The 12263-nt window shown below is 42.3% G+C and overlaps 1 long non-coding RNA gene and 1 gene segment (V, D, J or C); both read right to left on the reverse strand.

Moving 5' to 3' along the window:
• Positions 1-1488: 1488 nt before the first annotated feature.
• On the reverse strand, positions 1489-9066 carry LOC146496915 (T cell receptor alpha variable 3-like). The segment is given in 2 exon segments: positions 1489-2344; positions 8745-9066. Coding segments are annotated over 2 exon segments (435 nt in total).
• Positions 4941-5633, reverse strand: LOC146496916 (uncharacterized). Its single transcript, XR_014870810.1, has 2 exons — positions 5275-5633; positions 4941-5195 (listed from the first exon to the last, which is right to left on the reverse strand). It is a non-coding gene; the product is annotated as an uncharacterized LOC146496916 (long non-coding RNA).
• Positions 9067-12263: the final 3197 nt, after the last annotated feature.

Consider the following 12263-nt stretch of genomic DNA (forward strand, 5'->3'; position numbering starts at 1 on the left):
GAAAACACCCTGTGTTATCTCATCTCTTCCAAGCAGACGACCTGGAGCAGCCATCTTACTTGGATGGAGTCTGCCCATAACCTCCTCCGCCAAAGGCTACTCTCCATTCGAGACCTCCCTAAAAATACTATAAACCAAAACACCATCCATCCATCTTCCTCCGCTTTATCCGAGGCCGGGTCGCGGGGGCAGCAGCCTAAGCAAAGAGGCCCAGACCTCCCTCTCCCCAGCCACCTCCTCCAGCTTATCCGGGGGAACACCAAGGCGCTCCCAGGCCAGCCGAGAGATATAATCTCTCCAGCGTGTCCTGGGTCTGCCCTGGGGCCTCCTCCTGGTGGGACATGCCTGGAACACCTCACCCAGGAGGCGCCCAGGAGGCATCCTTGTCAGATGCCCGAACCACCTCAGCTGGCTCCTTTCGATGTGGAGCAGCAGCGGCTCTACTCTGAGCCCCTCCCGGATGGCCGAACTTCTCACCCTATCTCTAAGGGAGAGGCCAGCCACCCTTCTGATGAAGCTCATTTCCGCCGCTTGTATCCGCGATCTCGTCCTTTCGGTCACTACCCACAGCTCGTGGCCATAGGTGAGGGTAGGGACGTAGATCGACCGGTAAATTGAGAGCTTCGCTTTTACACTCAGCTCCCTCTTCACCACGACGGACCGGTGCAGCGTCTGCATTACTGCAGCTGCAGCCCCAATCCGTCTGTCGATCTCCGGCTCCCTTCTCCCATCACTCGCGAACAAGACCCCGAGATACTTGAACTCCTCCACTTGGGGCAGGAACTCATCCCCGACCCGGAGTGGGCACTCCACCCTTTTCCGGCTGAGAACCATGGCCTTAGATTTGTAGGTGCTGATCCTCATTCCAGCTGCTTCACACTCGGCTGCGAACCGTTCCAGTGCGAGCTGGAGGCCCTCACCCGATGAAGCCAACAGAACCACATCATCCGCAAAAATCATAGATGAGATCCTGAGGCCACCAAAGCGAAAGCCCTCTGCCACTTGGCTGCGCCTAGAAATCCTGTCCATAAAAATTATGAACAGAACCGGTGACAAAGGGCAGCCCTGGCAGAGCCCATCACCCACCGGGAACGAGTCCGACTTATTGCCGGCAATGCGAACCAAGCTCTTGCAACGGTTGTATAGGGACTGAATGGCCCATAGCAATGGGCCAGACACCCCAAACTCCCGCAACACCTCCCACAGGACAGCCCGAGGGACACGGTCGAATGCCTTCTCCAAGTCCACAAAACACATGTAGACTGGTTGGGCAAACTCCCATGCACCCTCAAGTATCCTCGAGAGGATGAAGAGCTGGTCCAGTGTTCCACAACCAGGACGAAAACCGCATTGTTCCTCCTGTATCCGAGGTTCGACTAGCGGACGAACTCTCCTTTCCAGCACCCTGGCATAGACTTTCCCAGGGAGGCTGGGAAAGTCTCCCAGGGAACCAAAACACATTATATTTTATATATTTATAGGATTATAAATATTCAATAACGTGAGTCGTAACAATAATCTTCCAATTCTTTATTTATAGTTCTGTGTCACCTGTCAAAAATTGTGCTTCATACAGGATGTCATTATTTTATAATTGGGTTGCTATTAGTAATGACAACACATCATTAGATGCCTTTAGTAGAGAGACTTTGATCTCGGGTGCTAACAATGAATGTTAAGGTCAAGTGCTTAACCAGCCTCATGTCGTCCCCGGCCTACTATACTATTGTTTAAAGACGATCCATGACACGTTGCGGTGTTTACTGATTTACACAGTTGGTGTGACCTTCACCCGATTTTCACCAAAATTAAATCACCTTGAGCTGTTATTGGTAACAACCATCACAGAAAATGTGAAGATGACATCTTGAAAACTCTGGAAGCTTGACTGCTAACAGATGGACAACAAACAGAAACAATTACATAACCCAAAACCAGAGAAGTGTAACAGTGTGTGGCTCCCTCTAGTGGATGTTGTGGAGTATTCTGTTGTCTTTGCTCCAAAGGTTTTTGTACAGAGTTTTGCTGTTTCCTGTCACTGTGGACGGCACAGCACAGTAGTACACAGCAGAGTCAGACACTGCAGCAGAGGAGATCTGAAGAGTCATCAGTGTTTGATCTTCATTCACATTAAAAGTGATTCCAGGGACTGGGTCGGACATTTTCATTCCTGTTCCCAAGTGAGAGATCAGGAACTCTGGTGGTTTTCCAGGATATTGTCGATACCAGAAGAAATAATCACCTCCAGCTGCTTGTCTGGAGTATCTGTAGGACAGAGTAGCTGTGCTGCCTTCCAAACTGGACTCTTCAGTTTTGCTTGCAGTGAGTTGTTGACAGCTGACACCTAAAGAAACAGAAATCTGTTAAATGCTGTGTTGTATACAAAGAAAGCATCAATAACATGTAAACATTGGGATGAAGCAGTTTTTGACAGATTGTCATGCACCTGTTAGAATCATGATCATTAACAGAGACGTTTCATAACAGTCCAGCATCAACATGTTGAATAAAGTGAATCTTCTGAGTGTTGAACTCTGTTGAATGTGGAGGTTTCTCTCTCTCGTCTGTTCTTCAGTAACAGCTCAGCTCCTCCCTGAATCTCTGTGCCTCCTCTTTGGTTTGTAGCTTCACTTCTCTGTTACACCTCCTTCTTTTAAACTTCCTCCTCTTCAATCAGCTTGAAACACAGCAGAGTAGGAGGTGTGGTGGTCAGAAGTTGATATAATCTCATCATGAGCATGAATGTCATGGTAATTCTGGGTCCACCAGGGTGGAATGATTGTTCAACATTCACCTTTATTGACTTTAAAAGACAATAATTGGTTTCACAAGTTTGACTTTATTTTGGATTTTCTCTAATTCACATGGACCCTAAAGTATACAGACAGGCTTAAATAAATAGATTTACATGTAAATATACTAGAGTTGGATGTCTCGAGACCGGTCTTGGTCTCAAGACCGGTCTCGAGACCACTTTTACGTGGTCTTGGTCTCGTCTTGGTCTCGACGGACTTTTATCTTGGTCTCGGTCTTGGTCTCGACGGACTTTTGTCTTGGTCTCGGTCTTGGTCTCGCTGTCTCGGTCTTGCGCTCTCAAATCGACATAGTGTTCGGGAGATTTGGAGTCAACCATCAGCGGAGCGGGGGGTGTCTTACTGGGCTTAAGCCCGGGTCATTTTTTCAGAAGCATGGGGTTTTTTGGAGTGTAATTTGTTTGTTAGATGCCTGACTGACAACTGTATAAAACAAAAACAACACACGAAGCACAGAGCGCACCGTCCTAAATTCCCCCTGATTTTGGTATGATCCGAGCTTTGGCACTAGGCGACTGAGCACAGCACCCATGTGAGCGAGGGGGGAGAAGCTGCTGCCTGCGAGTTTGCTGCAGAGGAGAGCTTAAGTTTGACCAGGTACCAACGGAAATCATTCGTACTGAACTAATAATGTAAATATGACGGTGTATCACAAAAGATTGATATCAAACTGATCACTTGGTTGCGTTACTTACTCTTCGAGTGAATCAACAAATGGATAAATAAAAAGCCGAACGACAATGCTGATTTTGTTTAGAGAGTCTTAGCTTACATCTCATATTTTCAGTTGTTACCCTCCACGGCTAAACAAACTCTCTAAATCGGTTTCAGTTGTGTACTGATGAACACAACAATGGACATAAGGAGCTTCTTTCAAAGAAAAAACTCAGGTAGATGTTATTTTATATATTATGCTTTGTATGTTGTTGTTGTATGTTCAGTATATCTATGCAAAACAAGAGGAATTTCAATACACAGCAGTATATTCACAGTTGAAACCAGATATTTACATACACTTTAGGGAGAAAACATAAAACCTTTTTTTTACTGTTAAACATCAATTTAGAGTAAACTTTTGTTTTAGATAAATAAATGTTGCAATGTCTTTTGAATTAGTTAAATGTCAGAATAAAAAGAGGGAGCTGTCTATTTAATCACTTTCATCAAATGTAGGAGTACATATACACTAAGTTTATTGTTAATTAAGATTAATTAAGAAAACTCCAGATGATTCCATTCTGAGCTTAAGAAGCTTCTGATTGGTTAGTAGAGTCCATGTGGGTAAATTGGTGGCACAGCTGTGGATGCATATAAGGCAAAACACAGAGCCTGTTTCTTTGAAATGGGAAAGTTTCTTTGAAAAATCAAGAGATGTCAACCAAAACACCTGGAAAAGAATTCTGGAAAAGAATTGTGGAGCTCCATAAGTGTGGCTCAATTTTGAATACAATTTGGTGCCATTTACAATTAAGAAATACAGACAGTTTCTCTCTTTACTCTTAAAGTTAACAAATATGTTTTTTATATTTATCAATCTAAAAAAAAGAAACATTTAGTCTGATTTGATGTTACAATTAAAAAGTGTTTGTGTTTTTATCTGAAGAGTATGTAAATATCTGGTTTCCACTGTATATTTGTGTTTGGCTTGATTGTCAGCACAAAGAGGGAGAGAGGAACAGAGAGGGAGAGAGACGACGAAAATGACGACAGAACAGAGATGGAACAAGAGCAGGTGAGACACACAAGTTAGTCAAATGGTTGTTTGCCAAAAACCTATCAGAACATGTATCTCGTACCTATTGTATCTTTTTAGATAGCGTTTGTTACTTTTAAAATTCTATATTTATTAAGTTATGCAGGCTTGTTTGCTCAACAAGGATAAATAATTATATAAACTTTTCAGAATCTAAATAGTGTACTTTGGTAGAATTAAAAAATAAGTGTAGTGCAGGTCTAAGATGATTTTTAGTGCTGCTATCATCTAGTTCTGATTCTGGTTCTGTCTTGGTTACTGTCCTGTTTTAATTCTGGATCAGTTCTGGGTCTGGTTGAATTGGGGTTTAGTCCCTGTGTCTTGATACAGGCCCGACTTTGTTCTGCCTTGCTGCTTAATTAAAAAACTATATATATATATATATATATATATATATATATATGAAGTCATTCTTTTTTGAACAAAGCTCAAAACAGAGCCTAATAATCTTTCAGTCATTTCTACCCTCACTTAATTTCCTTTGGCTGCTCAGCTCTCACACAGTGGCTCAGCTACGCTCCAATCCCTCCATATTGTGGCCAATCACATGCGAGGATATAGGATAATATCATTATGTGAAAAACAGAGAGGGTGAGAGACGCAACAGTCAAGTGGAGCATGCGTCAGTCCTCTCAGTGAGTGAGTGAGACAGTAGACAGCGGTGAGGAGGGCTGTGTGAAAGCAAAAACACATAAATATGCCCGAGACCCGTAAACGAAGCAGCATCTGGCTGCAGTTTAAAGACTTTTTTTGTCTCGGTCTTGGTCTTGGTCTCGTCTCGTCTCGTCTCGGTCTTGGTCTTGTCTTGGTCTCGGATTAGGCGGTCTTGACTACAAGTCTAAAATATACACATAATAAAGGTCCTGAAGGTTCTACAGTGTCTTTCACTTTGACACGGCCACAGTTCTCATGAGTGTTTGACTCAAACTGGTAGTTTCTCTTTGCAGCATAAAAAGGATTTGTCAGACAGACCTCATTGGATCCAGAACTTGAACTTTAAACCTCTTAAACAAGACTGAGACCCTCCTGTGTGCTAACAAACCAGAGGTTTAACAGTGTGTGGCTCCCTCTAGTGGATGTTGTGGAGTATTCTGTTGTCTTTGCTCCAAAGGTTTTTGTACAGAGTTTTGCTGTTTCCTGTCACTGTGGGCTGCAGAGCACAGTAGTACACAGCAGAGTCAGACACTGCAGCAGAGGAGATCTCCAGATGAAACTCCTGTTTTTCTTTCTCGTGTATTAACTTCAGCTTTTCTGTTTGCTTTGAATAATCTGCCATGAGAAGCTGTGGATGTGAACCAGACTTCTGATGGTACCAGTAAAGTGAATATACAGAGCCTGAATATTTGCAGGAGAGAGTCACAGTGTCTCCTTCCAAACTCATCACTACATCTTTAGATGGTGTCAGTAAATCCTCAGAGGATCCTGAAAACAACAAAGACATATTTCACCATCATGTTTCTGTATCTTTAAACTTAGTTTATAAAAAGTGAATCAATTCAAACAACATCCAAATATTTTCATGTCCATCATCTCCTTTTACATCTCACTCCATCTTTTGATGACTCACCAGTCTGAAAGGAGACGATCATCATCCAAATGAAAAGCAGCAACATGATTTTCTCTTGGACTGAATGAACAATAGAGAGAACACAGCAGCTCTTCAGCTCCTAAATGAAGCCTTTCATATTCACTGCTGTAGCTCCTCCTCCAAAGGCGGCTTCTTCTGGATAGGCTTGGCCCTGGTTTCTGAGGAGCCTGTAAATAAAGAGAGCTTTGAATATGTGACATATAGCAGAATGTAGAATAATCTCACTCATGTATTAAACAGCAGAAGTACACGTGTAAACCAGCATCAACACTGGACTTTAAAGATTCATTTGTAGCTGATTGGTTTCAACAACCTGACACAAGTTTATCATATCAAAGCCTGATTAGAAAAATCCTTTTCCACTGTTTTCTGCACAAAGTGAAGCTTTGGATGTAAAGCATCAGCTGTTGGTAGCTCTTCCTAAATGTCTCATACTTGGCAAGTTCTAAATCTGTAGCAGTGAAAATAAATACAGAGTTCAGTATCAGCTCTATTAGATATCACAGGCGTTTCTTTAGACTCAGTAATGATGAAGTTATTGAGTGATGTGCATTACTGGGTAGAAATCATTCTCCAGCTTCCTGAAGGTCTTTCAAAGTTTTCCTTGGACATTGGCTGCTTGTTCACTCATTTTCAGTCCAGTCCTTGTACCTGATCATTTTCAGGGGAATGTTTTTGATTGTCAAGACTCTAAACACTGAGTAATGAATCCTTCAAGCATAAAATGCTCCTAACTCAACACATGAACCAGTGTTTTCTACACAGAACAGAAATAAAGCAAATAACCAGTTTCATGTTGTATATTTGGACTCTTATTTATTCGACTGTGTTACAAAAAAGACAAATATTCACATTTTGTTGGATGAATCTATAAAAAATGCAAAAGATCATCAGTTCAGTTCGACATAATAAAATATTTCTACATCAGTAAGGTGATTCTCAAACAGCTGTTAGCTTGAAATTTGAATTTTATTTAAATATGAGAACAAAGAGTTCTTACTGTTTTTATTTTATACAACATAAATTCTGCAAAAGAATAAAAACTGAGCTGAAGACTTTTAGCTTCATGTGAGAGATTTTAACTTAAAGAGATAAACCTCTGTTACTCTGTTTATTTTGCTTCTGCTGCATTTTTGCATGTCCTCATCCACTAAATATAAAATAGTGTAAATGAGCAGCTTTTGATGTTTGACAGTTTTTATTGTGTCTGAACGTTCCTGCAGTTGGTTTGTGGTTGATGTGGATTTGCTGCTCATGTGAATCCTCCCACAGTGTTTCATTAGCAGCTGTAACCACAGTGACTCTGATAAAACAGGAATTAGCAGAATCCATCTGATATGAAGCTGTGCTTTGAATACCACTTCCCTCCTCTTTGAAGAGTAGTCAGATATCTGTGTTCAGGTTTTTGTACAGCCTCTTCTACACTTTGTATCACTGTGTTTGTAGAGCACAGTAGTAGAGAGCTGTGTCTGCCAGGGTTAGGGCTGCTATGGTCAGATTAGTTGATGTAGGTGATGTTTCTGATTTATATCGATCATCAGGAATATATTGAGCTGTCTCCCGTTTCCCTCCTTTCCAGAGTATAAACTGAGGAGCCTGAAGGTCAGAATGATGTTTGTACCAGTAAAGCTCTGGATATGTATCACTTGTCTCATAGTCACATGTGAGTTTGACAGATTCTCCTTCTGTTTCAGTGACTTCAGGTTGTTGAGGAGTGATTGAGTCTCCAGCTGTTAGTCCTGGAAAAAGAAAGAAGAAAAGTAGTGAAATGCAGTCTGTATATCTGCTTAATGCAGCAGCTTCAACTAAACTTTAATCCTGTTCTTAAACTCACCTATAATGTGAGATAGAAGCAAAAAGAGGTGCAGCAACATGTCTTTGGAGTTATTAAAGCCAGACAGACAGCACATGAACAATGTTCTTCCACTGCAGCACAATGACCAACAAATAATGTCATTGCTAAACTTCAGTGGGCGGGGCCAGTTTAATAGCTCAGCCAATCAGATAGTTTTGTGCTTCACAGCAGCTCTGTCTCTGTCTCTGATCTTTACTGCTTCATTTCTCTGTTGTCTTTGTCATCAGTCCAATGACACAAGAATCAGAGGTTTAACAGTGTGTGGCTCCCTCTAGTGGATGTTGTGGAGTATTCTGTTGTCTTTGCTCCAAAGGTTTTTGTACAGAGTTTTGCTGTTTCCTGTCACTGTGGGCCTCACAGCACAGTAGTACACAGCAGAGTCAGACACTGCAGCAGAGGAGATCTGAAGGTCCATTTGTCTGTTATTATCAACTGCTTTTACATTTAATCCTGAGACTGGATTTAATATTATCTCTCCTGTCCCTGAGTGAGAGATCAGGAACTCTGGTGGTTTTCCAGGATATTGTCGATACCAGAAGAAGGAATCTCTACCATCAGCAGCTTTGGAGTATCTATAGGACAGAGTAGCAGTGCTGCCTTCTACACTGAACACTTCTTTGTTGGTTGGAGTGAGATCTTCACAGCTGACACCTAAAGGAACAGAAACATGTTTTATTCTTTTATAAATCATCACAATTCAAATGTCTTTCTTTAAACACACAGATTGTAACGTACCTGTTAGAATGGTGAGAATCAGTAAAGAAAGTGCAGAATAGTCCAAAGACAACATGTTGAATGAAGGTAAAGTTTATGGTTTGTGTTGAACTCTGTTGAATGTGGAGGTTTCTCTCTCTTCTAGTTCAGTAACAGCTCAGCTCCTCCCTGAATCTCTGCTCCTCCTCTCTGATCTGGATTTGAACTTCTCTCACTTCCTCCTGCTTTACACACTAGTAGCAGCATCTTCACTTTCAGGTGGAGCTCATATTTCAGCTCTGTGCTGCTTCAGTCCAAAAATAAGAGAGTCTGCATTGCTGGCAGACTGCAGAGGGCCCGGTGGCGCCAGTGTCCGGCAGCCTCGCCTGTCAGTGCAGCTGTGGCTGCAATGTAGCTGCCATCACCAGTGTGTGAATGAATGACTGATTGTAGAGTAAAGCGCTTTGGGGTCCTTAGGGACTAAGTAAAGCGTTATACAAATACAGGCCATTTAAAATTACATTCACAACTGTCCCTCCAGCCAAACGGCCACGTCCCTTAGTAGTCACGAGGATTCTGGCAGATTTTCCCTGCCCAGATTCATGCTATTCGCTAAGATTTCACTAAACACCAACACTCACTCCGTACATCCATTGGTTGATTGTAGAGCACTCCCTGGTTACTCAGCTCAACATTCCCCTGGAACTCCTTCTGGCACCATTACAGGTTTCCACGCTAAATGGAGCAAAAATCACTAACCAGGCTACTCTCTGGTTCTGTCAGGAAACCATTTTGTTCATGGAGGCTCCTGGTACCCTGTTAGTTCTGGGTCACGCTTCGTTAAAGGTCCATAATCCTAACATTGATTGGGAATGCAATACAATCACCGGTTGGAGTTAGGGGTTGGTTTTGATTATCGATTTATTAAAATCGATTCTGGCTTGGATATCATGATATCGAATCATTAAAATCCTGAATCAATTTTTTTAATATAAATTTATTTCTTTGGACCCGCCGACGGATCAGAATCAGTGAGATGTGACTTTCTCACCCGACAGCACGGACACGGTCGGGGCTGAAAGCGGGTCCTCGCTTTGTGTTTACGCCCTTTTTGTGCTGATTCTAAAGCTGCTAGTTTGATGTCACCTGACACCAGGGAATGAACCGCACAATAACATTTTTGCAAGGAGCGTTGTGGTAGCCATCTCTCATGACGGATGTCCGAGAGTCTTCCAGCTCACCACCAACCAGCTTCCTCAGACCTCTTCCAACCCACACTTCACTTCCAGGTCTGTCAAGAGTTCTGTTCAACCGTTGGCACAAAGTCTGTCTTCCAGTTTACATCCCCAGACAGACGGTCAGACTGAACCAACCAACCAGGAGCTAGAAAACACCCTGTGTTATCTCATCTCTTCCAACCAGATGTTACATCCCCCAGGAGGAAGTCTCTTCTCCCTACTAACCTTTTGTTTTGTCCAGGCTCCACCTCCTCTGTCCTGATTGGATGCTGCGCAGAGTCTGGCTAATTGGTAATCAGCAGAGCACTACTTAAGGCCTGTGGAGCTGTGCTTCTGGGCCCTCTGGCCATTTTGGTTGCCATACCTGTGCAGGCTTGCATGCCTTTGTAACTTGTATGAGCATTGTTGTTTTCATGTTCAGACTGCTTGTAGGGAGAGCTGCCTTTTGCTTTGACACCCTGTTTTCTCCTGGTTATGTGTTGTTAGGTAGGTTATGGTTATAGGTTGTATATTTTGTTTCTTTGGAGTTAGGTAAGTTTCTTTTATTTCTACATCAGGGATGTTTTGTTTGTTATGTTGGCTCTCCCTGACGTTACACCTCAGTCTGAACCCAAATCTCATCACCAGCATTAAATAAACCTTCTACACTTACCATCTTGGCTCCTCCTTCTCTATCCACCTTTATGTTCGTCCCTTCAACCCCCTAGACTAGCCAGGGGACGTAACACAGACGACCTGGAGCAGCCAGCTCACTTGGATGGAGTCTGCCCGTAACCTCCTCCACCAAAGGCTACTCTCCATTCGAGACCTCCCTAAAAATACTATAAACCAAAACACATTATATTCATTTATATGATTATAAATATTCAATAACGTGAGCCGTAACAATAATCTTCCAATTCTTTATTTATAGTTCTGTGTCACCTGTCAAAAATTGTCCTTCATACAGGATGTCATTATTTTATAATTGGGTTGCTATTAGTAATGACAACACATCATTAGATGCCTTTAGTAGAGAGACTTTGATCTCGGGTGCTAACAATGAATGTTAAGGTCAAGTGCTTCACCAGCCTCATGTCCTCCCCGGCCTACTATACTATTGTTTAAAGACGATCCATGACACGATGCAGTGTTTATTGATTTACACAGTTGGTGTGACCTTCACCCGATTTTCACCAAAATTAAATCACCTTGAGCTGTTATTGGTAACAACCATCACAGAAAATGTGAAGATGACAACTTGAAAACTCTGGAAGCTTGACTGCTAACAGATGGACAACAAACAGAAACGATTACATAACCCAAAACCAGAGAAGTGTAACAGTGTGTGGCTCCCTCTAGTGGATGTTGTGGAGTATTCTGTTGTCTTTGCTCCAAAGGTTTTTGTACAGAGTTTTGCTGTTTCCTGTCACTGTGGGCCTCACAGCACAGTAGTACACAGCAGAGTCAGTCACTGCAGCAGAGGAGATCTGAAGAGTCATCAGTGTTTGATCTTCATTCACATTAAAAGTGATTCCAGGGACTGGGTCGGACATTTTCATTCCTGTTCCCAAGTGAGAGATCAGGAACTCTGGTGGTTTTCCAGGATATTGTCGATACCAGAAGAAATAATCACCTCCAGCTGCTTGTCTGGAGTATCTGTAGGACAGAGTAGCTGTGCTGCCTTCCAAACTGGACTCTTCAGTTTTGCTTGCAGTGAGTTGTTGACAGCTGACACCTAAAGGAACAGAAATCTGTTAAATGCTGTGTTGTATACAAAGAAAGCATCAATAACATGTAAACATTGGGATGAAGCAGTTTTTGACAGATTGTCATGCACCTGTTAGAATCATGATCATTAACAGAGACGTTTCATAACAGTCCAGCATCAACATGTTGAATAAAGTGAATCTTCTGAGTGTTGAACTCTGTTGAATGTGGAGGTTTCTCTCTCTCGTCTGTTCTTCAGTAACAGCTCAGCTCCTCCCTGAATCTCTGTGCCTCCTCTTTGGTTTGTAGCTTCACTTCTCTGTTACACCTCCTTCTTTTAAACTTCCTCCTCTTCAATCAGCTTGAAACACAGCAGAGTAGGAGGTGTGGTGGTCAGAAGTTGATATAATCTCATCATGAGCATGAAAGTCATGGTAATTCTGGGTCCACCAGGGTGGAATGATTGTTCAACATTCACCTTTATTGACTTTAAAAGACAATAATTGGCTTCACAAGTTTGACTTTATTTTGGATTTTCTCTAATTCACATGGACCCTAAAGTATACAGACAGGCTTAAATAAATAGATTTACATGTAAATATACACATAATAAAGGTCCTGAAGGTTCTACAGT

The sequence above is a fragment of the Neolamprologus multifasciatus genome, chromosome 18 (genome assembly GCF_963576455.1).
Source record: "Neolamprologus multifasciatus chromosome 18, fNeoMul1.2, whole genome shotgun sequence".
Lineage (NCBI taxonomy): Eukaryota > Metazoa > Chordata > Actinopteri > Cichliformes > Cichlidae > Neolamprologus > Neolamprologus multifasciatus.